We start from the raw sequence: 23,327 nt of genomic DNA, 5'->3' as shown, positions 1-23,327 counted from the left end.
TTCCAGGGAATAGATTTCTTACGGCAGGATATTTACTCCAAAAGGAAAATAGGCACAGGGCCAGTGACCCAGAGAAATTCAGAGGAACATAGAGGACACCAGGTAATGTGTATGAAGGAAGAAGCGGGTACTCAAGAAACTAAATATGCCCAACTAGCTTTTCTTTTTGGCTTTTGTTAAAGTTTTTAAGTTTAAATTTTGAATTTAACTAACAACATATAAATGTGAGTTTAAAAAAAAATTTTAATGTTTATTTTTGAGAGAGAGAAAGAAAGAGCGTGAACGGGGGAGGAACAGAGAGAGAAGGGGAGGGGCAGCAAGACAGGGAGACAAAGAATCCAAAGCAGGCTCCAGGCTCTGAGCTGTCAGCACAGAGCCCGATATGGGGCTCGAACCCATGAACCGTGAGCTCATGACCTAAGCCAGAGTCGGATGCCCGACCATCTAAGTAACCCATGAGCCCCTAAATGTGAATTTTAAATTTCATTTTCCTAACAAATTTAAAATCACATATAAAATAACATTTTAGGGGCACCTGGGTGGCTCAGTTGGTTAGGCGTCTGACTTCAGCTCAGGTCATGATCTTGAGGTTTGTGGGTTCGAGTCCCTTGTTGGGCTGTGTGCTGACAGCTGAGCCTGGAGCCTGCTTCGGATTCTGTGTCTCCCTCTCTCTCTGTCCCGACCCTACTCATGCTTTGTCTGTCTCTCAAAAATAAATAAATGTTAAATTAAAAAAAATAAAAAATAAAATAACATTTTAATTCAGGTGCACTACTATTTCTAGGCTTATAAGCATTGCTTAAGGAAATATGAATGGCAAGAGCAGTTACCTATTTTTCATGACTAAAAGTGAAACAAAGAAAACATGTACCCTCACCATGCATTTCTAACCACTATGAACATTTTAGTGCATATAAATCATTTTAACGTTTTTAAATAAAACTGAGATCTTAATGGATGTGTTATACTCTAGTCAACTTACTGTACTTTTGGACTATACCATGAATATATCCCCATGGCGTTCTTGTTTCAAAACACATCATGATATTAATATTCCATGATGTGAATACACTCAAATTTGGCTAGTAATATACTGGCACACATTTAGGATTTTTTTCTATGGATCATCTTATGATTATTTTCTTAAGATTGATTTCTGGAGGGGCGCCTGGGTGGCGCAGTCGGTTAAGCGTCTGACTTCAGCCAGGTCACGATCTCGCGGTCCGTGAGTTCGAGCCCCGCGTCAGGCTCTGGGCTGATGGCTCAGAGCCTGGAGCCTGTTTCCGATTCTGTGCCTCCCTCTCTCTCTGCCCCTCCCCCGTTCATGCTCTGTCTCTCTCTGTCCCAAAAATAAATAAACGTTGAAAAAAAAAATTTTTTTAAAGATTGATTTCTGGAATTTGAATTGTTAGCTCCAAGAGCTAAACATTCTTAAGGCTTTTGAACTATATTTCCAAATTATCCTTCAGAAATACTGCAGTGATAAGACCTTCCATCAAAACAGATGATGATAGTGTCTGTTTATAGCCCTTTACCAGCAAAGTATTATGATTTGGGGAGTAAGAGGTAAACCTGAATTGAAAAGCAAATTATGATATTTTATTGTTACATTAATTTGCCCTTTATATCGTTAGGTTATTTTTTTTTCCCCTTCATTGCAATTGTATTTATTTTGTTCTTTCTGTTTTAGCTTAGTTTGTGATATTTCAGACTACTCAGATATATTTAAATTTTATTTATTCAATCATTAATATTTTCCTTTATGGTTTCTTCTTTGAGGATATGCTCTGGAGGACCTTCTTCTGGTCTGGAGATAATAGAATGTTTGAATATATGTTTTATTCTTCCTTTAATCCAAGATTTTTAACATTTAATCCTTTCATCAAAATGGAATAATTTGTATTTGTGGTAAGATTTTCCCTTGGAATATCAACCAATCATTTTTGTTTTATCCCCATCACAACCATTTGCAGTGACTTGAAAGGCACCTTTATCGTATGCAAACCTTTGCATATTCCACAGGCTTTGGCAATTTTTTTTATGCTTCCCTTGATCTGTCTTGCCATGTTTGCATTAATACCATAACGTTTAATTATTGTAAGTGTATAAGATCTTCCCATTATTATATTTTTTACTCTTTCTTCCAAAATTATTCTTGGATATTTTTGCTATGTGTTCTTCTAAAAAGGAATTAATTCTCCAAGTCTGAAAAATCCCCATTGGTGTTTCGTTTTCTTATGCTTTTATAGGCTAATACGTGGAGAATTGATACTCCATGGTGCTGGGCCTTGCTTTTCTAGAATTGGGCATATTCCTCCATTTGTTTAAAATTTCCGTGTTATCTCTTGGTGAAGTCCTGGGATTTATCATACAATCCCTGGGGTATTTATTATTAATTCTGTTCCTAGATATTTTATAGTTGTGTTGCTATTGTGAATGGGATTTTTATTATACTTAATAATTTATTTTGCTGGTTTATGGAAAGAAAATTGATTTGGGGATATTTAATTTGTGACCTGTCTGCTTCCTCAATTCTTGCCTTATATCTAATAGATTTTCTGTTTCAGCTGATTCCTTTGGTTTGTTTTAGTACATAATCAGTCTTAAAATAAAGATAATGTGATTCCTTCCTTTCTAATACCTATGACTCATTTTTTCTTACCTTATTGAATTGTTTGGGACCTGTCAAAAAATGATACATAATAGTGATGAGAGCAGGTCATAGATTGGCCATGGTTTTAATAAGAACTGGTTATGTCAAGTATGGTTTTGACTGTTGGTTTATCTAAGCATTTGCTATTGTTAGTGGTAGTAATAAATACTTGTATAATGTGCAATGAGACAAGTGCTGATGTAAATTTTTATATATACAACCTCACTGAATTGTCTCAGCAGCTCCAGGAGATAGGTGGTATTATTATTATTATTATTATTATTATTATTATTATTATTATTTTCCCCATTATAAAGATGGGAAAATTGAGGCACCAGTAGGTCAAATGACTTCCCCAAAACTACACAATTAGTAAATGGCAGCACTGGAATTGATGTCAGCAATCTGGGCCTCAGGGCCTGTGTTTACACCCACCTTGCCATGCTACCCCCTCTAGTCTAGAAAGAGTTCTGGCAGGTTCATATACTAAGACCTATATCAGAAATGGATGCATCCATCCAGAAGTTCTTGTTGTTGTTGTTGTTGTTGTTTCCCTTCTGCCTTTTGGTCTGTTTATGTACTAACATTTATGTTAGTAGATTTCTTAATGATGTCGCCCCATGCCATCCTTAGCAAAATACTCTCTAGATCATGCTGCAGAATTATTTTTTAAATGTTTATTTATTTATTTGTGTGTGTGTGAGAGAGAGAGACAGAGAGACAGAGAGAGAGAGAGGGAGAGAGAGAGAGCATGAGCAGGGGAAAGGGGCAGAGGAAGTGAGAGACAGAATCCCAAGCAGGCTCCATGCATAGCATGAAGCCTGACACAGGGCTGGATCTCACAACTGGGAGATCATGATCTGAGCTGCAATCAAGAGTCAGACACTTAACCTACTGAGCCACACAGGCAACCCCAGGCTGCATAATTATTTTTATATATTTCTATTTCTGAGCATAAACAACATTTTCTTTAATTGGGATATCTCTCGATATATGTAGATATATGTATTATATTATTATATGTAAATTTATGTAGATATATGTAGATATAATTGGCATATAGCATTATATTAGCCACAGGTGTATCACACAGTGATTCAACATATGTACATATTATGAAATGGTTACAGTAAGTCTTATTAGCATCCATCACCACACAATTATAATTTTTTTTCATGTGGTGAGAACTTTTAAGATATACTTTCTGAGTAACTTTCAAATATACAATACAGTATGTTAACGATAGTCACCATGCAGTATGTTACATGACTTACTTACAAATAGAAGTTTGTACCTTTTGACTACTTTCACCCGTTTTGCCCATCCTCTACCCCTCTGCCTCTAGCAACTACCAATCTGTTCTCTGTATGTATGAGTCATCTTTTCTTTTTTCTTTTAGATTCCACACATTAGTGAGAAAATAAGGTATTCATCTATAGAGATAGATGTCTAATCTCACTTTGCATGATGCCCTCAAGGTCTGTTCATATTGTCGCAAATGGCAGGATTTCCTTCCTTTTCATAGCTGAGTAATATTCCATAATACACACACGCACACGCACAAACACACACTCATTTTCTCTAGCCATTCATCCATTGATGGACACTTAGGTTGTTTCCATGTCTTGAGTATTGTAAATAATAGGCTTGTGCTAATATTTTAAAAGAAATAGGACACTTTTCCTTATTCATTTTGTACTCGATGCCTGCTCTTCTTTGGGTTTATCTCCCTCAGGCCCCTCACACATCCACAACATTTTTGGGGCACAGAATTTTCTCCTCAATTCTATACACATTGCTTCATTGTCTTTGATATTTAAGAGTGGGAATAAATTTTAGGTTATTTAATTTTGATTGTTTATAGGGTTCCCAATACCTTTTTTTTTGCTTGTTTATATTAATTATATCTCATATATTTGTTGAAACTGTTTGATCTGTAGACTCAGATTTTCTTTTTTAATATGGAATTGTTCTGGGGCACTTGGGTGGCTCAGGTGGTCAAGTGTCTGACTCTGGGTTTTGGCTCCGGTAATGATCTTGCAGTTCATGAGTTTGAGCCCTGTATCGGGCTCTGTGCTGATGGGATGGAGCCTGCTTGGGATTCTCTCTCTCTCTCTCTCTCTCTCTCTCTCTCTCTTTCTGACCCTCCCTCCCTCTCTCTCTCTCAAAATAAATAAATAACTTTAAAAAAATAAATAAATACAGAATGGTTCTCCCTTTTTCTCATCCCCTCTCCCTACTTTTTCCTTCTTCTTGGCCTTTATGGTGATTAACAAACTGAGTCTGAAATTCAAAAGGGAGTAGATCACTTTTCCTTAATCTTCTCTAGTATATATATATATATATCTCTATCTATCTATCTATCTATCTATCTATCTATACGATTCATATGTGTGTGTGTGTGTGTGTGTGTGTGTGTGTGTGTGTGTGTGTGTGTCATTATTTCATCTTATTTTTTCGTTAAGACATTGGGAAATTTCTTGAGGTTGTCTGATACATAATGGATTATATTTTCTGCATAGAACTGTTAACGCTCTCTTTTTAACATTTAATTTAGAAATTGTATTTTACATCTCCATAGTATAGTTACTTCTCAGCTTTTGTCATATCTTTCACTGTACTTTCACCAATGCAATCTACTCTCAATCCTTTTTGAGAATAAAATTAAGAAATTTCTGGGGTGCCTGGGTGGCTCAGTTGGTTAAGCCTCCAACTTCAGCTCAGGTCATGAACTCGTGGTTTGTTGGTTCAAGCCCACGTTGGACTCTGCTGACAGCTCAGAGCCTGGAGCCTGATTTGGATTCTGTGTCTCCCTCTCTCTCTTTCCCTCCCCCACTCATGCTCTCTCTCTCTTTCAAAAATAAATAAACATTAAAAATATTTTAATTAAAAAAAAGAAATTTCTCAGATTTTTCTCATTTCTGGCAGTAAATCTTTCTCATAAAAAGACATTTGTTTGGTGTTTCAGAGAGCCATCCTTTTACCTGCAGTATTTGTACACAGGTGTAACATTTTCCCTCTTTGTATGTGTTAGAGAGTGTTTGATGATGCCCAATTTCATAAAAAGAGACAGTCTAAGCCAGAAGATGTTGTAGATCTTTGGAGGCAGATACTAATTCCTATCCACTTATAACTTGGGTTTGAGGATGGAAACAGGCCCGTGCAAAATTTGAGGACTGATTGAAGACCACCACACCAAGGCAGGACTTTCAGAGATGACAGCCCCAGTCATCCCACAACGTGTAAAACGAGAAAGTGAGGTTGCTTGACAGTTTTAGCCATGGCATTGGGTACAGCAGACAAACAAGGAAAAGCCTTCATTCATAGTTTCTAATCACAAACCCTCCTTTAAACATATTTGGGGTCGAAATTTAAAGGTACAGTATGGCCCTACAGGTCTCAAGCCAAAGCTTCAGCCTATAATGGTCCCTGATCAGTAGTCCCCAAGTACCTAGTGGAGGAAAGCACAAGTTCTCTCTGGAGCAAAGAGCATTAAAACCAAATTCACAAAGAGTTTCTACAAGTTCAAGAAAATGTGAATTTAGAGTTTCAGATGCTTATAAAATATTTGAGCAGACAAGCCTACAATATTGACATTAAACAGAAAAGTCAAACGAATGATGGATGCCCACAAAGACTGTATATACAGGAATAATCAGGGAGAGAATATAAAATAACTATGTTTATAGTGTTTCAGAGACAGTTTTTGAGATGAATGAATCAAAAAGAAGATTCAGTAAAGCTGGAGAGCAAAGTATGAAAATAAGACATTGATATGAAAAGATACTCAGAATTTATTACAGTGATAGAAATAAAAAAATACAAAAGTAAAGGTAAGAGATATGGAGGACAGAACAAAAAAATATGTTTAATAGGAGTATTAGGCTTATCTTTGTTTTCCTTGATGAGGAATGGGGAGAGGCAACACTCAAAGAGATACTGGCTTACATTTTTCTAAGCGATGATGAGAGACACCAATCTTTAGTGTCAATAAATTACACATAAAAGAAATAAAAATAAATCTAGACCTACTTCAGAATATGGAAGGTCTAGAAAAGATCTTGCAAATTGCTGTAGGGAATTCTACTCATTTATTGGCATGCTGTAGCTTTTTAAACAGTTTTTGCTCCGTGGATGTTCTCTTGATAACACCTCTCCTCCAGATTTCTGTTTTTTATTGGCAAATCACAGCAATAATGGTGGGAAGCGTGTATGTGAGATTGGGGGTAACCACCTCTGCTTTCACTGCCAAATTGTCACCATAAATCACATCATTACATGCTTGGTGTTTTGCTTTTTTTCTCACCTGTCATTAAATCATAAGCATTTTCCATATTGTTAAATGGCCGTTAAAATAATCATTTTAATGGTTTTATTATAGCCCATCAAATTTATTCCATTATAATTTCCTTAGTGATTTCTTCCTTATTAGATATTTAGCACTTTATTTCCTTCAAATTTTGATTATTACATATAACTTTGACATAATATGTATCTTGTGCTTCACTTTTATTTTGAATCGTCCCTCAGGAAAAGTTTTTAGAAGTGATATTATCACGTCAGATGGCATTGTATTTTGATATGCACCAAGTTTTGTCATGAGTCAGCACTATACATTATAAGATTAAATATATTTCTATCAATTTTCTGGGTGTAAAAGGCATTTTTATTACATAATAAAATAGAATATTTTTCTGTGCTTGGTTATTAATTGCTTTTTTCCTTTTGCTCACCAATTATCAGTACCTGTGCTTGTATTGTATTGTATTGTATTGTATTGTATTGTATTTATTTTTTATCTTTTAGAGAATGAGAGCATGAGTGGGTGAGACAGGAAGAGAGAGACAGAGAAAGAGAGAGAGAGAGAAAGAGAGAGAGGGAGAATCTTAAGCAGGCTCCATGCTCAGTGCAGAGTCCAATATGGGGTTCAATCCCACAACCCTGGGATCATAACCTGAATTGAAATCAAGAGTCTGATGCTCAACTGACCGAGCCATCCAGGTGCCCCAGTATCTATACTTTTTAAACATCATTTGTGGATGCTATGTTTACCTTACCAATATGTAATTTTCTGCATTAATACAAATATTCTTCCCATATGTATGCTATTTAAAAATTATGTGATGATGAGGGTAGTAGAGAATTTCAGAGTCAAATGTACTTGTGAATTCAACTTATTTTGAGGTGGATGATCAAAAAGTTTCTAAAAAACATGTAATGAATTGTGTCAGTGAGATTTGCTTACAAACATGATGCATAGATAGAGACCTATACTTTCTAGTAACATTAGTATATGCATATTGGTGTGAGATATATTGTTGGCTCACCCAATGCTCATTTTTTTTAAAGTTTATGTATTTACTTTGAGAAAGACAGAGACAGTGCAAGTGGGGGAGGGGCAGATAGAAAGGGAGAGAAAATCCCAAGTAGGCTCCACACTGTCAGCACCGAGCCTGACATGGGGCTTGAACTCATGAACCGTGAGATCATGACCTGAACCGAAATCAAGAGTCAGGCACAACCAACTGAACCACCTAGGCTTCACCCCGCTTTTTAAAAAATTATTCAGCACTCATTTCTAACACTGTTCTCTCTTACCTGTCTCTTTTAAAGATACTGAACAATCTAAAATATTCAGTTACCAGACCATTGTAAAGCTGGAGTTGGCTCTATTATACAGCTCTGGCCAAGAAAATATAAGCAAAAATATGCTGGTGCCTCCTTTCCCCATTTCCCTTTCTCCTTCCTTGAGTGCTGATATGCTGGCGGGAACTACAGCAGCCACCTTGTAATCATGATCAGAAAACCAAGAAAATGACAGATACAGGAGTCCTGATTTTCTTAGGCCTCTGAAATAATGCCATGAACTTCCTACCCCCAACTTATTATGCATAAAAAATAAAACTCAATTTTTGTTTAAACAACTGTAGTCAGTCTTCCTGTTACTGGCTGTAGGGGAAAAAATCCTAATTAACACATATAAGCCTACAGGGAGAGGAGAGTTGGGTCTCTATTTTAACAAGGCTCACTTTTTATTTAATGTTTTTTATGTTTGGTTTTTGTTTGGTTTTTGTTTTTTTTTTTTGTTTTTTTTTTGTTTTTTTTTTTGTTTTTTTTGAGGGAGAGAGAGAGAGAGGGCATGAGTAGGGGAGGGGCAGAGAGAGAAAAGGAGACACAGAATTCAAAGCAGGCTCCAGGCTCTGAGCTGTCAGCACAGGGCCCAACATGGGGCTCGAACTGGTGAACCCTGACCTGAGTTGAAGTCAGCCGTTTAGCCAACTGAGCCACCCAGGTGCCTCAATAAGCCTCACTTTTAAACAAACCCAAAGCCAGCTTTATTTATAAACTTGTTACTGAGAACCTGTGATAACTGACCAAAGTAGATATCAGAATTTCTAAATTTTATCTACCTGTTTTCTGGATCATATCCAGAGATGTGAATGCATCTCCTGAAGCAAAACTAAAATAAAGTATTTAAATCCTCATGACACTTGACAGTGGGAGAACATAATTAAAGGCATTCATATACTTGCTATGCAAAAAAGTGAAGTTCCACTTGACAAATCCAAGAGACAATTCATCCAAGCCTCTCCATATCCATCCCTGTAGAGCCATTGCTTATCCATTATTATATATTGAGGATAAGCTATATAACAGGCTATGTGCTCTATGCCAGGAATGTAAAGAGGCAGACACTGCTCAGTTCTTGCCTTTGAGGATTTCATTTCCAGGCTGGGTGTGGGAGGTGAGAGGAGACTCTCCATATAAACAAATATTTTTGATACTGTGTGAGAGTGAAAAGAGTAGAGTAGTAAAGAGAGATTCATAATGGAGAGCAAAATGGAATAAGGGATTTGCTCGAGACCCTACAGCCAATAAATAGTCCGTTTCTTCTGGGCAAGTCTTTTTCATGATACCAACCATTGCCTGAGATAAATAGATCAATATTTGGGATACAGAAATGTTTTTGTGTTATAAAAATGCTGTCATTTGGGCCATTGTTTACAGAAGTTGACTGGTGTGAAGGTGTTGCCCTTGACCCAGCAATATGGCTCATGGTATGAGATTTGTTGCCCTCAAGGACTTGTCCCTTTTTTGACCTGTTATGTGTTTTGCTAGACGCTAGGGTTACACATAGGTGTCAGGCGTGCTGCGTGCCTGAGGGGCTGGATTTTTGTTCATATTCTCCTTGTCTACTCTTTCTTGCCACTAGTGAGGTGGCTGATTGAGGAGGAGGCCATGGCCTTTGCTTCATAACTCCCCATCCAACTGGCCATTCTAGAATTAAGAAAAGCACGTAGGAAAACAGGGTGCAGGGGAAGAATGAGACCTTAGAACTTTAGTTCGTGGAAAGAGACAGATTTCTCTCTCTCTTTGTTCAGTGATCTTTCCTATTGACTTAAGAAAAATAACTTGTTAAACATCTGTCTTCCCCTCCCATTGCTGTTGTTTATGGAGGAGCAGATTTCCCTTAATTCTGAAGCAGTGTCTCCTTTCCTTAGGAAAACAGGTGTCCAAACATGCAGCAAATCAAATTGTCAAACAGCTGAAATAGACATTCTACTTTCTTTTATCCTTTTACCTAGAAATTCTTTGGTGAGCCTGATGATTTCCTAGTTTGGAATTTTGTTTTTCCTTGTGATACTTATGACCAGTCTTTTTTTAATATTTACTATCACATCTCTGTCTTCTGTATCACTGCTATTTGGATATGAAAATCTATTTAAGAAATAATATTCAATTTTGATACCCTTTTATTTAAGTGAAATGTGTTTATAAACATAAAGAACTCAGGACCACATTGAATTCTGTCATATTAAAAACATATTTAGGAATAAAGAAAGAGAAATTGAGCTGATATTGACCAGTACTTTTATGTGCACCCTCAAATATTCCTTGTCACTGCATGTCTAAATATACGGAGGGAAGAATTATGATCTCATTTTTCAGATGAGAAAATCAAGGCTAATAGAGTTCATTAAGTCCAAGATCACACAATCAGAAAATATTGAAGTCAGGATTCAAAACCAATCCCTATCTAATTTCGAAAACCATGCACTTTATACTTCATCACATAATAGAGTCCTTCCTAATCTAAGTATAACACTTTGGTGAGCAGTCGAGTCTAGACTCTATTGCTGTGAGGTCATGGATAAAGTATCAGCTCCATGGTTCTAAATCTCCTTCTGTATGTGATGGATGAAATGGCAATACCTATGTGATAGGACTTTGGTAACTATTAATTAAGTTAATGCATGTGAAAGGGCTCAAACAGTATTTGGTACCTAGTAAATGCTCTGTAAGTTTGTTTATTATTATTATATGTCACTTCATGGTATAATAGCATGAGTATGCATCATGGCTTTGCTTTCATGTACTGTCTCATCACGAATGAATAAGTGGTGCTAAACAGATATTGATGTTGTTTTTAAGTTCTGGTATTTGTATGTGAAGGATCCCCCTAATTCTTCTCACTGATTGACAGATTTACGGGAGAGAAAGGGATTTTAGTACAATTGTTCACAAACTTTTGTTTCAACAGTAGAACCCTTTTTAAAATACATATAGAAGAGGGACGCCTGGGTGGCTCAGTGGGTTGAGTGTCCAACTTTGCCTCAGATCATGATCTCACCACTTATGAGTTTGAGTCCTGCATCGGGCTGTGTGCTGACAGCTCAGAGCCTGGAGACTGCTTTGAATTCTGTCTCTCCCTCTCTCTCTGCCCCTCTCCCGCCTCACACTCTGTTTCTCTCTCAAAAATAAACATTAAAAATTTTTTTTTTTAATTTAAAATACAGATAGAGGCATTGCTGCTTTGACTGAACTAGGGGAAGTGACTCCGGGAACTCTATCCACCCCTTTGCCCTCCAGGACCTCTGCCAGCTCATTATTGCCTTGGGGGTCTTTCTGGGAAACCTTGAATGACACATAATGCAGACTGAGAATCACCAATCCACAGAGCACCCAACAAAGCACATTGGATAGTGACTGATAAATACTATCAATTCTCAATTTCTGTGATAGGCGAGTGTCCAGAAGCCCTCACTCTGGATCTCAAAAATTGTCTTTACTCAGTTTCCATTACATAGTCTCTGCTGATAGTTTTGTTTACCTGGCAGGGTCTACAGTTTGGAACCAGTGAACTGGAGGAGATGGGAGCCATGTTCTGTTTGGGTCTCCTCATCTTGGAACTCAAATCTGTAAGCTGTAGTCATCAGCTCCTGACCTGTGCAGCAACTCTCCTGAATGCTGAGGAAGAGGCTCTGGACCACCACCTCCAGCGGTAAGATGCTCACAGGGGTGTGAGGGGAATTTGGACCTTGGTGTTCCGATCACAGCACATCTCAGAAATGAAAGCCATGTGGTCCTATGGGTCTTTGACAAGGACAAAATATGGAGGAGCTGCCAATTGAAAGTAGGGGCAGTCACAGTCTACTGGACCCAGACTCAGGGTCATTCTCACTTCCTGTGTTCTTCACTCCCTGTGTTCTTACTGAACACAGGGAGGATGCTGCCTACTTGTACACATAAATGAATATATAAGTCAACATGTAGTTAAAAACATGCATTATTAATAAATTTTGCTTGTGATAAAGAAGATGCAGCTTAGCAACACACATGTGCATCTACATATACTTATGCCTGCCAGTAATGTGTTTATATTTATTCAGGCATCATTTGGGAGCCTGTTACTCGGCAAATAAAGGTAATCTCACTGCCAATATTTAGGAACTTGGGGACAAGAAATGTATCCTCTCCCCATTCTTAAATAGCACTGTTCCTTCTCAGATGATGAGAAGAACCACCTGAAGATGATTAATACATTTGCCTGGAGACCCTGACTCATAGCCATGGCAGGGGAATGACAGATTTCCAAGGATTGTGAGGAACATTAATGAATCAAGAGAGGGGGAACCATTATCCATATGAGCCTTTTTGATGCCTTTTACTCTGGACAAATATTTTAGACTTGACAAAAATAGATTTAGGGGCAAGAAAGGAAGATATAATAGCCATATGAGAGGAGAGAGGACCAAGAAAAGTCAGAGGAGTCAAAGAAGACTAAGTCATTGCCCATATTTTGAGCCAGGGAATGGATGGGGTGTTGAGCTATTGGAGGAGGAAGTACCTACTGGTGAATGAGGAAGCATCTCATCATGTCCTTCATGTCCAAAAGCAGAGAGAAAGCCATTAATACAGGTGCCATTTTATTTCTAGTGCATTTTCATTCATTTTCCTCCTGCCATTGTTAGGCTATGGTTCCAGCGTGACTTCTCACCAAATGGCCAGTCAAGCCTAAAATGATCTAGCAGTGTAAATTAATTTTACTTTGGAAGGTACTGGTTTCTCTGAGACTTAATTACCTAAATGCAGTAATTAACTTGCTCGTCATACTGTGCTATAGATCATAGACTATGGGGACCTAAGTAAATCCAGACTTCTTTCCTCCCTAGAGACGCTGCCCCTGATTTCTTTTGTTTTGACATCACCACCACTGCCATCTGCCCCCAGTCCCTTCAACACCCCTCAGCGCCCCAAGGCTTGGTGTGTTTGGCATCACTGTGGTGTTTCTGCCTCTCCCTCTGACAGCAAGCACTTCTACCTGCCAGGATATATATTTCATCTTGTCTTTTCATCTTTTGCTAAGCTATCTTGGGTGCAGGCATGCCTGAATTTTCTTTCTTTCTTTCCTATCCCCCCACTTTCTTCTCTGCTGCTCATTGAGAGAAGATTGAGCAGACCTGGCATTGCTTGCTTTCCCTGAATTGATTGTGCCCGTCTGTTTGATCCAATGCAGTGAGGATTAGTTGCCTGTAAACTGGAACAAGAAGAAATCTATCAAAGAAGTGCCTCTTCTAATTCAAGTCTAAAGAATTTGGTGTCGAGCTCCAAATACAATAGCTGCCATGTGGGTTATCATAAGAAGATTATATTACTTATTCTTCCATGCCATCCCAACACTCCTGATTATTAATTGTTCAGTTGCAACCATCCCAAGGGTTCTAAAGCTTAAAGTCTTCCCTGACCTCTGGCCCTTCTTAGGCTGGTGCAGCTCCAGGGCAGGATACTACACATAGGATGTGATTCATGTGTGTGTTTTAAGTAGGTCTACACTACATTCAAGAGGCATGGAGTTTGGTGGCAAGCAGTGGGATGGAATTTGCCTGTTTCACCCAAACGTTGTTATTGACTTAATCCACTCCTATTCACTGAGGCAGTTGGACCAAAACAGACTATGGTTCCTGCCCAAAGGACCTGGAAACTGCATGATTGAGAGGAAAATCACCCTGAAAATATCTTGACTAAGATATTGGCTCCTTATTGGAGCCAATAAGGGTGTATTCATTAAAGGATGACGGAGGGGAACTTAATAAAATAAAATCCACTGGTTTGCAATCAGCAACAGGCTGTTTGAGTACCTTTGATTAGTTTCTGATGAATAGGGCTCAGTCATGAGCTCTAGTAATCAGCAGAGCAGAGCAAATCCTAGGGATTTTGTTAGCAACAGGGATCTTACTATAATACAAAGAACATAACTAATGTTTGTCAACACTACCCTCCGTATGCTTTAAAGAGGAGATTTCAGCCACCCTCCTCCCCACCGACGTTTCCCTGGGTGTGCTCTGTATAACAGGGTTATATACTTTGGGAAGATTCTTTTTTAGTTGCACAGAAGGAAATACTAGGGGGGAAAGAAGGGTGGGTTTTTGCCTAAAAGTCAGTTGTAAAGAAATCTGAGGACATCGTATTTGGAATCTCTTATGCCCCCATAGAAAGTGTTAACCCCGGGAGTAACGTGCAGGGAAGACAAAGTATGGCCTTATGCTGCAAACACCATGGTTTTTTTGACAATAGTTTTCACACTTCATTTACCATAAAAACAAGTAGAGTGTAGTCAACATCCACAGAGAAACTTACCATTTTTCATGGGCAGAGAAAGAGCAGAAATGGTGGATGTTTGCCCAGTGGCCGAAGCGTAAAAAGAAGTATGGTGCATTGCGCTCTTTGTTTTGGTTTGTCTTTTACAGTTTCTCTCCTTCCCCGTTGCTCATTTAAGAAACGTCTGCAGACTCCTTAAGGCGTCTTTTGATCTTTCCTCTCCTCTTCCTTCCTCCTTTTTCTCAGTCTTATCCCCAGAAATAATTGCGCGCACATTGCAGGAATGCTAAGCTGTTTCTTCAGGAGGCGCCGTTTATCCATTGTGACAGGTCTTTTGCAAAGTCAGTTAACAGTTTTGCCGAGTCAGCCACTGTTCATCTCGATTTGTATCCCTCCAATGCCTCTTGCCTTTCTCAGCTGAGCTCCCCTATCTCCACTTGTCCCTCCATTAATAACAGAGAGAGCTCAGAATTTCTGAGCTGTGCCTGGCTATAGCTCCATATCTAGTTTATTCTCCCAAATGATAGTCCTGTGACATGAACCTGGGCTCCCCCGAGCATCAGGACAAGTTCATTTTGTCCTCTCTTTAGTTTGATGAGGCAAGACTAAACAAATAAAAATCTGTCATAGACTTTAGAGAACATAATTATATTTTTAATAATTAAAAGGTACTTGATTTTTATTTAAAAATAGTTTTGCCTTTCTCAATTATATAAAAAAATTGTATTTTGGTAAATCATATTAAATTATATTTTGGAGAGCACACACAAAAATAACATATACCTGACTTTAATCACCCTGCTTTTAATAGAGAACTGTTGTCAATGTTTTGGTAAAATTAGATTACTTTTTTCACCTGAACAAATATGTAACATCCTTAACAATGTATGAGAGGTCCCTTTTCTGTAACTTTCTGAACACTGGTTTTCTTTCTTTTTTTAAAAATAGACTTCATTTTTAAGAGTAGGTTTAGCTTTACAGTAAAATTGAAAGTACAGAGGTTTTCCATCTACACCCTGCCCCAGACACACACAGCCTCCCCTGTTATCAACATCCCCCACCGAGTGGTCCATTTGTGACAATTGATGTACTGACACTGACACATCATTATCATCCAAAGTCCAAAGCCTACCTTAGGGTTCACTCTTGGTGTTCTGGAGTTGTGGATTTGGACAAGTGTATCTACCATTATAATTTCATACAGAGTAGTTTCCATGCCTTAAAAATCCTCTGTACTCTCTGCCTATTCATTACTCTTTCCCCACTACCCCCTGGCAGCCACTGATCTTTTTACTGTCTCCCTAGTTGTACCTTTTCCAGAATGCCATATAATTGGAACCATACAGTACATAGCCTTTTCAGATTGACTTCTTTCTCTTAGAAATATGCATGGATGTTTCCTCCATGTCTTTTTCATGGCTTGATAGCTCATTTCTTTTTAGCACTGAATAATATTCCATTGTCTGGATGATTCACAGTTTATTCATCCATTCAAGCCACTGAAGAACATCTTGGCTGCCTCTAAGTTTTGGCAATTATGAATAAAGCTGCTGTAAACATCTGTATACCTATTTTGTGGGGACATAAGTTTTTCAGCTCCTTTGGGTAAATACCAAGGAGTGTGATTGCTGGATCGTATGGTAAGAGCATGTTTAGTTTTGTAAGAAACCACCAAATCATCTTCTGAAAGGGCTGTACTATTTTGCATTCCCAGCAGCAGCAAATGAGAGTTCGTACTGTTCCATATCCTCACTAACATTTGGCCTTGTCAGTGTTCTGGATTTCGGCCATTCATATAGGTGTACAATGATATCTGATTGTTTTCATTTGCATTTTCCTGACAACATGCCATGTGGAACATCTTTTCATATGCTTATTTACCAGATTTATGTCTATCTTCTTTAGTGAGGTGTCATTAAGGTCATTGGCCCATTTTTTAATCAGGTTATTTTCTTCTTACTGAATTTTAAGAGCTCTTTGCATATTTTGGATAATAGTCCTTTATTAGATGTGTGTTTTGCAAATATTTTCTCCCAGTCTGTGGCTTGTCTTCTCATTCTCTTTCGCAGTATCTTTCCCAGAGCAGAAGTATTTACATTTAATGAAATTGAGCTCATAAGTTATTCCTTTCATGGATCGTGCCTTTGGTGTCGTATCTAAAGAGTCATCACCAAACCCAAGGCCATTTAGATTTTCTCCTACATATTTTCTAGACACACCAGTTGCTTTTGCATAGAAATCTTTGCCATTGTTAGGTGAAAATGAGTTGAATTTGGATGTTTTTGTTTTTTGTGGATATGTGCATCCATATTTTTCTTTGTTTATTTTAGCTTTGATAACCTTCCTACCTCGGTCTAATAACGAATAATTCATAATTCAAATAATTAAATAATAATTTACTGTAAAAGTGTGTTATCTGTTACTATACTGAGGTACGTATGTTTATAATAAGGCTATTTACATATTATAATTTCTTTTCCATTTTTTTACCATTGAATAGTTTTATATTTCTGTATTACTAATCATTTGCCCTAGAAATTACTAAATAATCCATCCTTCACCAGTGGTTAGTAATGTCAGTTAGCTATATAGCATTTATACATGCGTGTACCTGGGTATCTTTTCTTGATGTTATATTCTGTTTCATTAGTCTGTCTGCCAGGAGCACATAGTCCTTAATATTGTAGCCATGTAACTTAAATACATAATGCTACAAGCACCACCTCATTAATATTTGTTTAAAAATGTGCTTTGCTATTTTCTCTTCTTTATTTTCACTGATGAAGCCTATAATGAGTCGTTAACTGCCAAAAATGAAACCACTGCGATTTTAATTCAAACTGCATTAAAATTACAGATTTTTTGGTCTATTGACTGTTTGCCTATATTGCTTTTTCAAAATCTGGTATTTTGTTCCTCTTACTTAGATCTTCTTTGATGTTCACAAAGAAAGTATTGTAGGGGTTCTTTTTGTACCCTTTCATGTGATTCCTGGACATATGATCATAGGCTTTTAAGCTTAATATTTTAAATTTTCTTGTTACTCTTAAAAGGGTCTTTTACCCATATTTTTCTAAGTGGTTATCACCATGATGTGATATCTATTTTATTTTTAATTTATAATCTTGGCTAGAGTTTTGAAAACATTATTTAAGGATGGTGATTCTAGGGGCGCCTGGGTGGCTCCATTGGTCAAGTGTCATGATCTCACGGTTTGTGAGTTCCAGCACCAGATTGGGCTCTGCATTGACAGTGTGGAGCCTGCTTGGAATTCTCTCTCTCCCCTTCTCTCTGCCCCTTCATCACTCTCTCTGTCTCTCTGTCAAAATAAATAAACTTAAAAAAAAAAAAGTTAAAAAAGGAGCACCTGGGTGGCTCAGTTGGTTAAGTGTCCGACTTTGGCTCAGGTCATGATCTTGCCTTTCATGGGTTCAAGCCCCATGTTGGGGTCTGTGCTGATAGCTCAGAACCTGGAACCTGCTTCAGATTCTGTGTCTCCCCTCTCTCTGCCCCTCCCTTGCTCGCACTCTGTCTCTCTCTCTGTCCCTCAAAAATAAACATTAAAAAAAATTTTTTTAAGTTAAAAAAAAAAAAAGTATGGTGATTCTATGGATATCCTTGCTGTCAATCTAACTTTAAAATGAGAATGACCCTAAGCATTTGAACATTAAGTAAAATGTCTGTTGTTTTGATATTAATGCTCAATGTCTTCTTTATAAATTAGTTTTTTAGCTTATTAATTAAAAAATCAAGATTGGATGATGAATTTTATCAATTTTTTTGTATCTATATAAATGATTATTAATGAATTATATGAATTATAATGAATTCATTAATGAATTAATGAATTAATAAAGTCTTAAATTATGATAACAGACTCTCTAATCTTCATCCATCCTTGAAAATCAAAGGAAACTATATTTGGCTATGATCTAAAATATCATTTTATCACAGACATTGATGTTTTTAATATGAATTGAGGGGGCTTGTGCCTATAGTTCTGAGTGAGTAAAATCTGTGCTTGGTGTATATTGCTGTATCATGTGGAACACTTCAAATTTCCTAGGGTTTATCCTTGAACATCTTGAACATACACAAATGGTCTATAAAACCCGTTTGTTTCCCATTTCTTTGAAACAAAGATATTATTTTTCTGTTCCTCTTATCCTGTATGAGAAGTATCTGTGACATTTAGATTGCCTTATAGTCATATTCAAATCACTGTAAAATTCAATTTTGTTTAATTACTTGCATTGCTCATTTTTATCCATTCTGTACGGTTATGTCCCCATTATTTTTTCTCCATGTTGATTCATCTCACATTTTTGCTAGAGAATACCTTTAAAAAAAAGCTTTTTTTTTTTTTTTTTTTTTTTTTTGGTAAAGTAAATCAAGGGTATTTGGCATATTAATATATATGTGAATCTCTGTCTCCTTTACACAGGAATCCCATTGTGCCTGCCTGGAGGTTTGACTGCACCATGTAGGCATGGCTTACTCTGCCATTTAATCCTACAGTCCTCAGCCTGACTGTCCTCTGCATACCCCCTCTTTCTCCTGCCTGAATAGTTGTACTGGTTTTCATTGTTCACTAACACAAACATTCTATGTCTTCAACTATATTCCTTATGTTACATTTAGGTCCTTTTGATTGATCTTGAATCAGAAAACTTGGTCACCTTATGACACGCCTTTCCATTACCAGGTGGCAGTGATTCCATCCCAAATCGTCATTTTTCCTTCTCTGGAATATTTGATATCTGCTTCCCAACCTCCGTATCTGTCTTTTCTTCTCCCCTTATCATCCTTTTTCTTCATTCCCATTCACCAAGTTCTGGAAACTGTTTGGCCTCACAGATTTTTTTTTTTATTATTTTTTTAACATTTATTTTATTTTTGAGACAGAGAGAGACAGAACATGAATGGGGGAGGGGCAGAGAGAGAGGGAGACACAGAATCCGAAACAGGCTCCAGGCTCTGAGCTGTCAGCACAGAGCCCGACGCGGGGCTCGAACTCACGGACCGCGAGATCATGACCTGAGCCGAAGTCGGCTGCTTAACCGACTGAGCCACCCAGGTGCCCCTGTCCTCACAGATTTAATGTTCTGTGGCATGACTCTCCTCTTTGCTGATAATGTGTTTTGATTTCATTGCTTCTGTTTCCTTTTCTCTCATCAGCTTCTCTTGTTCACATTTGTAATACAGCGAGTTCTTGTTCCATTTTAACCTGTAATTTTTTCATTCAGTGTTTCAGAGATTCCATTTTTCTTGAATTTTCTGTGTCAGGCTGGCTTCTGTTTCTCATGGCTGGTCGTTATCCAAAGTGAAAATTGTTCTGTCAGCTGACTGAGGAGGTGTCTGTCTCCTTGTACATTGCAGAACGTTCCACCCGCCCCTGTTGTTATGATTCTTCCCTCCTTGTCTTTCAACTTCTATTTCGTCATCGCTTGTTTACTCATCTGAGAACTCTGTCAAGACTCATAACTGCATGATAATCCAGGCTTTGGATAGTCTTTAAAATCTTGTGTAGTCTAACTGGATGCTGATAGTTCCTCTATGTGAAGTAACCTGATTTAGATGGTGTTTTTTTCCTCAAGAATTCAGAGTATTTTTGCTTTTATCCAAGAGCACAGAGTTGGGGAAGCTAAGGAGGTAGGATATGAAAAGTTGTATGCATCTCTGGATACACTCTGACTGTCTCAAGATGGTCACTTAATATTTTCTGAGTGAAAATATGAATTGAGATTTAATACTATCAATGAACTAGTATTAAAAATAAGTTCATATTTTGGAATTCTGTAGGAGGAAATTAATGACAGCTGTGGTGATGATGTAGTCTCCTAAGCAATTTACCTGTATAATCTCATTTAAACATTTCAGTAACCATACAAGGTAGGCATTATTATCTCCGTGTACCGATGAATACATTGTGACTCAGAAAGACTATGTAGCTTGACTAAAATGGCAGGGTTGGTAAATTGTGGAACTGGGATTTGAACCAGGCCGTCTTGGTAAAGAACCAGTACTCTTGATCACTAAGACATCCTGTCTTTTATAGATAATAACAGCTAAAACATAATAAACATTTATGCTTTTCATGTACAGTGCTATGCATTTTGCAGCCATACCTCTTTCCTTGTTTTATCTTTTAAACCAAGGGTTGGCAGACTTTTTCTGTAAAGAGACAGAAAATATTTTAGGTTTTGTGGGCCATATGGTCTCTTTTGCAACTGCTCAGCTCTACTGTGGTAGCATGAAAGTAGCCATAGAAAATATGTAAATATATAGGCATGGTTGTATTTCAGTAAAATTTTATTTACAAAAATAAGCAATGGACTAGATTGGTCCAAGTGAGCCATAGTTTGCCATCTCCACTTTCAAGGGTTCTTTGAGGTATGTATAATTATTATCTTCCCTGTACAGATGAAGAAACTGGAACTCAGAGAAGCCATATAACTTGCCATTTGCCCAGCTAGCAAGAAGCATATTAGTGGTTGAACCAGGTAGTGTGACTGTGCATCCTTGATGTTTAATGACTACAAATACTAAGCTGTCTGGGCCTTTGGATGCCCAGTGAATGATACTTCTTTCTTCTCTCGTGAATTCCAAATCAAATAAGAAATAGAGCACAGGAACTAGGTAGGTTGAAATAAAACATAACTGCTTTATTACTGGTAATGAGAGTCATGGCCCCACCAGAATTGAAGTTCTTCACCTAAAGCTGTAGGGTTAGAGTCTGCCTTGCTAAGCTTCTCGTGCAGAGGAGCAATGGGTGCACCTGAGTATGGTCCTGCAGGGAGAAAATGAGCACAGGGGGCCATGGGGTGCTCAAGCTCAGTCAGCATCTCTCTCCAAATCACCAGTTTCATGTTATTCTTCCTCCATTAGAGAGAACGGATGGGGACAGAAAGTGGAGTACCAATGTCTATGGGCCAAAATGGGAAATCTGGAAATGGGGAGAATCAAAAGGTATCATTATATCCAAACAAAGGATTGCAAATTATAGTTACATTGAAACTCTGATAATATCTTCCTTCTCTTGTCTTTTGTCACCCTAAATGTATTCAAATTTTTGAAAAAGTAGCCCATGGTACCTAATATTTGAGAATGGTTTTAGTTTCGTTCCATAGTTGTAGGCAAAGAAGTGCCCAGCGATTACAAAGATGGGCATGTTGGAATGGGACCTAGCCTGGGGGAGTCTTTTGAGATGGTGAATATCACATGTTGCTTTAAAACATTAAGTAGTTCCCTAATGGGTCAAGAAAAATGAACTAACCAGGAAGAAATGCTAATCTTATCTTGGGAAAACAGCAACAAAAAACCCAATTCTATTAGTAGATAAAGAAAGGCAAATCCAAATATTTTTGTTATGATTTTATGCTGATCCTTCTATAATAATTAAACAAAAATAATTAAAAAAGAAGAATGTTAGTGTGTCTATGAGAAAAGAGATTTAGTAATATCATACAGCTGTCTGTAAACTGGCTTACTTACCTCTGGAGAAGAATTTCACAACTCGTAAGAAGGTCCATAAAAAACTCCCATTAAGTCCTATATTTCCAGCTTGTATATCCCTCAAGAAGATAACTTAACAGAGAACAATATTTAATGTATAGATATTTATAGCAATGATACATCTATCCCAAATAAATTTAAACAACCCAAATTCTTAGCAGTACTAAGAAGCAAAAGAAAACCATTATTGATTAATTTTCTAGAAGAGTATGAAACTGTGAAAATGATTAGTATGTGTGTGTGTGTGTGTGTGTGTGTATATATATATATATATATATATATATATATATATATATATATAACAATAATAGCAAACATTCATTAGAGCCTTACCATGAATCAAATGCTGCATTTTTAAACTATTATCTCAATCATATATATAATCCTGTGTGATGCTATAATTAGCATCCCCTTTTGCAAGCAAAGAGAATAAGTTCTGTGGAGTTTAAGAGATTTGCCAAATGTCATGAATCTTAGAAGAGACTGCTGGCTTTTGAAGCCAATCCATCTAACTCCAAGAGTTGGGGGCCATTAAGTATATAACCGAAATCTAATATAACCCTATTATTAGTTTCTTGCATTGTACAGTCACCAAAAAGATGTGTTGGGTGTACGTATGTCTGTGTGTGTTTGTGTGTAAGTTTTTAAAAATCTGAATGACTTGGGTCATTTTGGCCCAGAAATATCCCTTGATTGTTTTAATAGTATTCGGGGAAATCAATGTCATCATGGGTGGAATGTGTGTTGCTGTAGGTGGAATGCATCGCTACCCATGGAGAGAGGAATTCCAAAGACAAAGATGAAAGAGATTGCAGACAGAGAGGAGTCAAAATGCATTTTATTCATATTGCATTTGCTATTTGCAAAATGTTAGCACCTAATAACCATGGAAGCTAACCTAAAAGAAATCCTATTTTACGAGTGATTCCACGGGAGCCCAGGAAGTCTAAGTGACTCACTAGGTGTAGTTAAGTGATTTACCTATTGCCAGTCAACACTGGGGATATCTTTCGCCTCTGCCTCAGGCTCAACCACATGAACAGCTGGTCTCTTGCCTATGAATCTATAAATACCTGAAAATAAAATAGGCTACCAGTCCCTGGAAAAGGGTTTCAGTCAAGAAACTTGCTCTTCCTACTCTTTATGTCAATTTCAGCCTATGCAGTCCTTGCCTTTGTTGTTAGTTCTAAAAATGGAAGGCAAATAAAAACCTGTGAAATTCTCCCAAATACAAGAGGCAGTTTTTATTCAAAAAGGCTGCAAATAGCTTGGCATGGGT

The 23,327-nt window shown here is 37.5% G+C and overlaps 1 protein-coding gene across 2 annotated transcripts in view; it reads left to right on the top strand.

Moving 5' to 3' along the window:
- AGBL1 (AGBL carboxypeptidase 1) overlaps positions 1 to 23,327 on the top strand; it is an 843,774-nt gene that overhangs the window by 525,966 nt on the left and 294,481 nt on the right. For both annotated transcript variants that reach the window (XM_045448714.1, XM_045448713.1), the window contains exon 22: positions 11,773 to 11,936. In XM_045448714.1, coding sequence (XP_045304670.1) covers positions 11,773 to 11,936 — 164 coding nt within the window. The remainder of the gene's footprint in view (positions 1 to 11,772; positions 11,937 to 23,327) is intronic.

Source organism: Leopardus geoffroyi, chromosome B3, assembly GCF_018350155.1.
Source record: "Leopardus geoffroyi isolate Oge1 chromosome B3, O.geoffroyi_Oge1_pat1.0, whole genome shotgun sequence".
Taxonomy (NCBI): domain Eukaryota; kingdom Metazoa; phylum Chordata; class Mammalia; order Carnivora; family Felidae; genus Leopardus; species Leopardus geoffroyi.
This window is presented reverse-complemented; position numbering and strand designations above follow the sequence as displayed.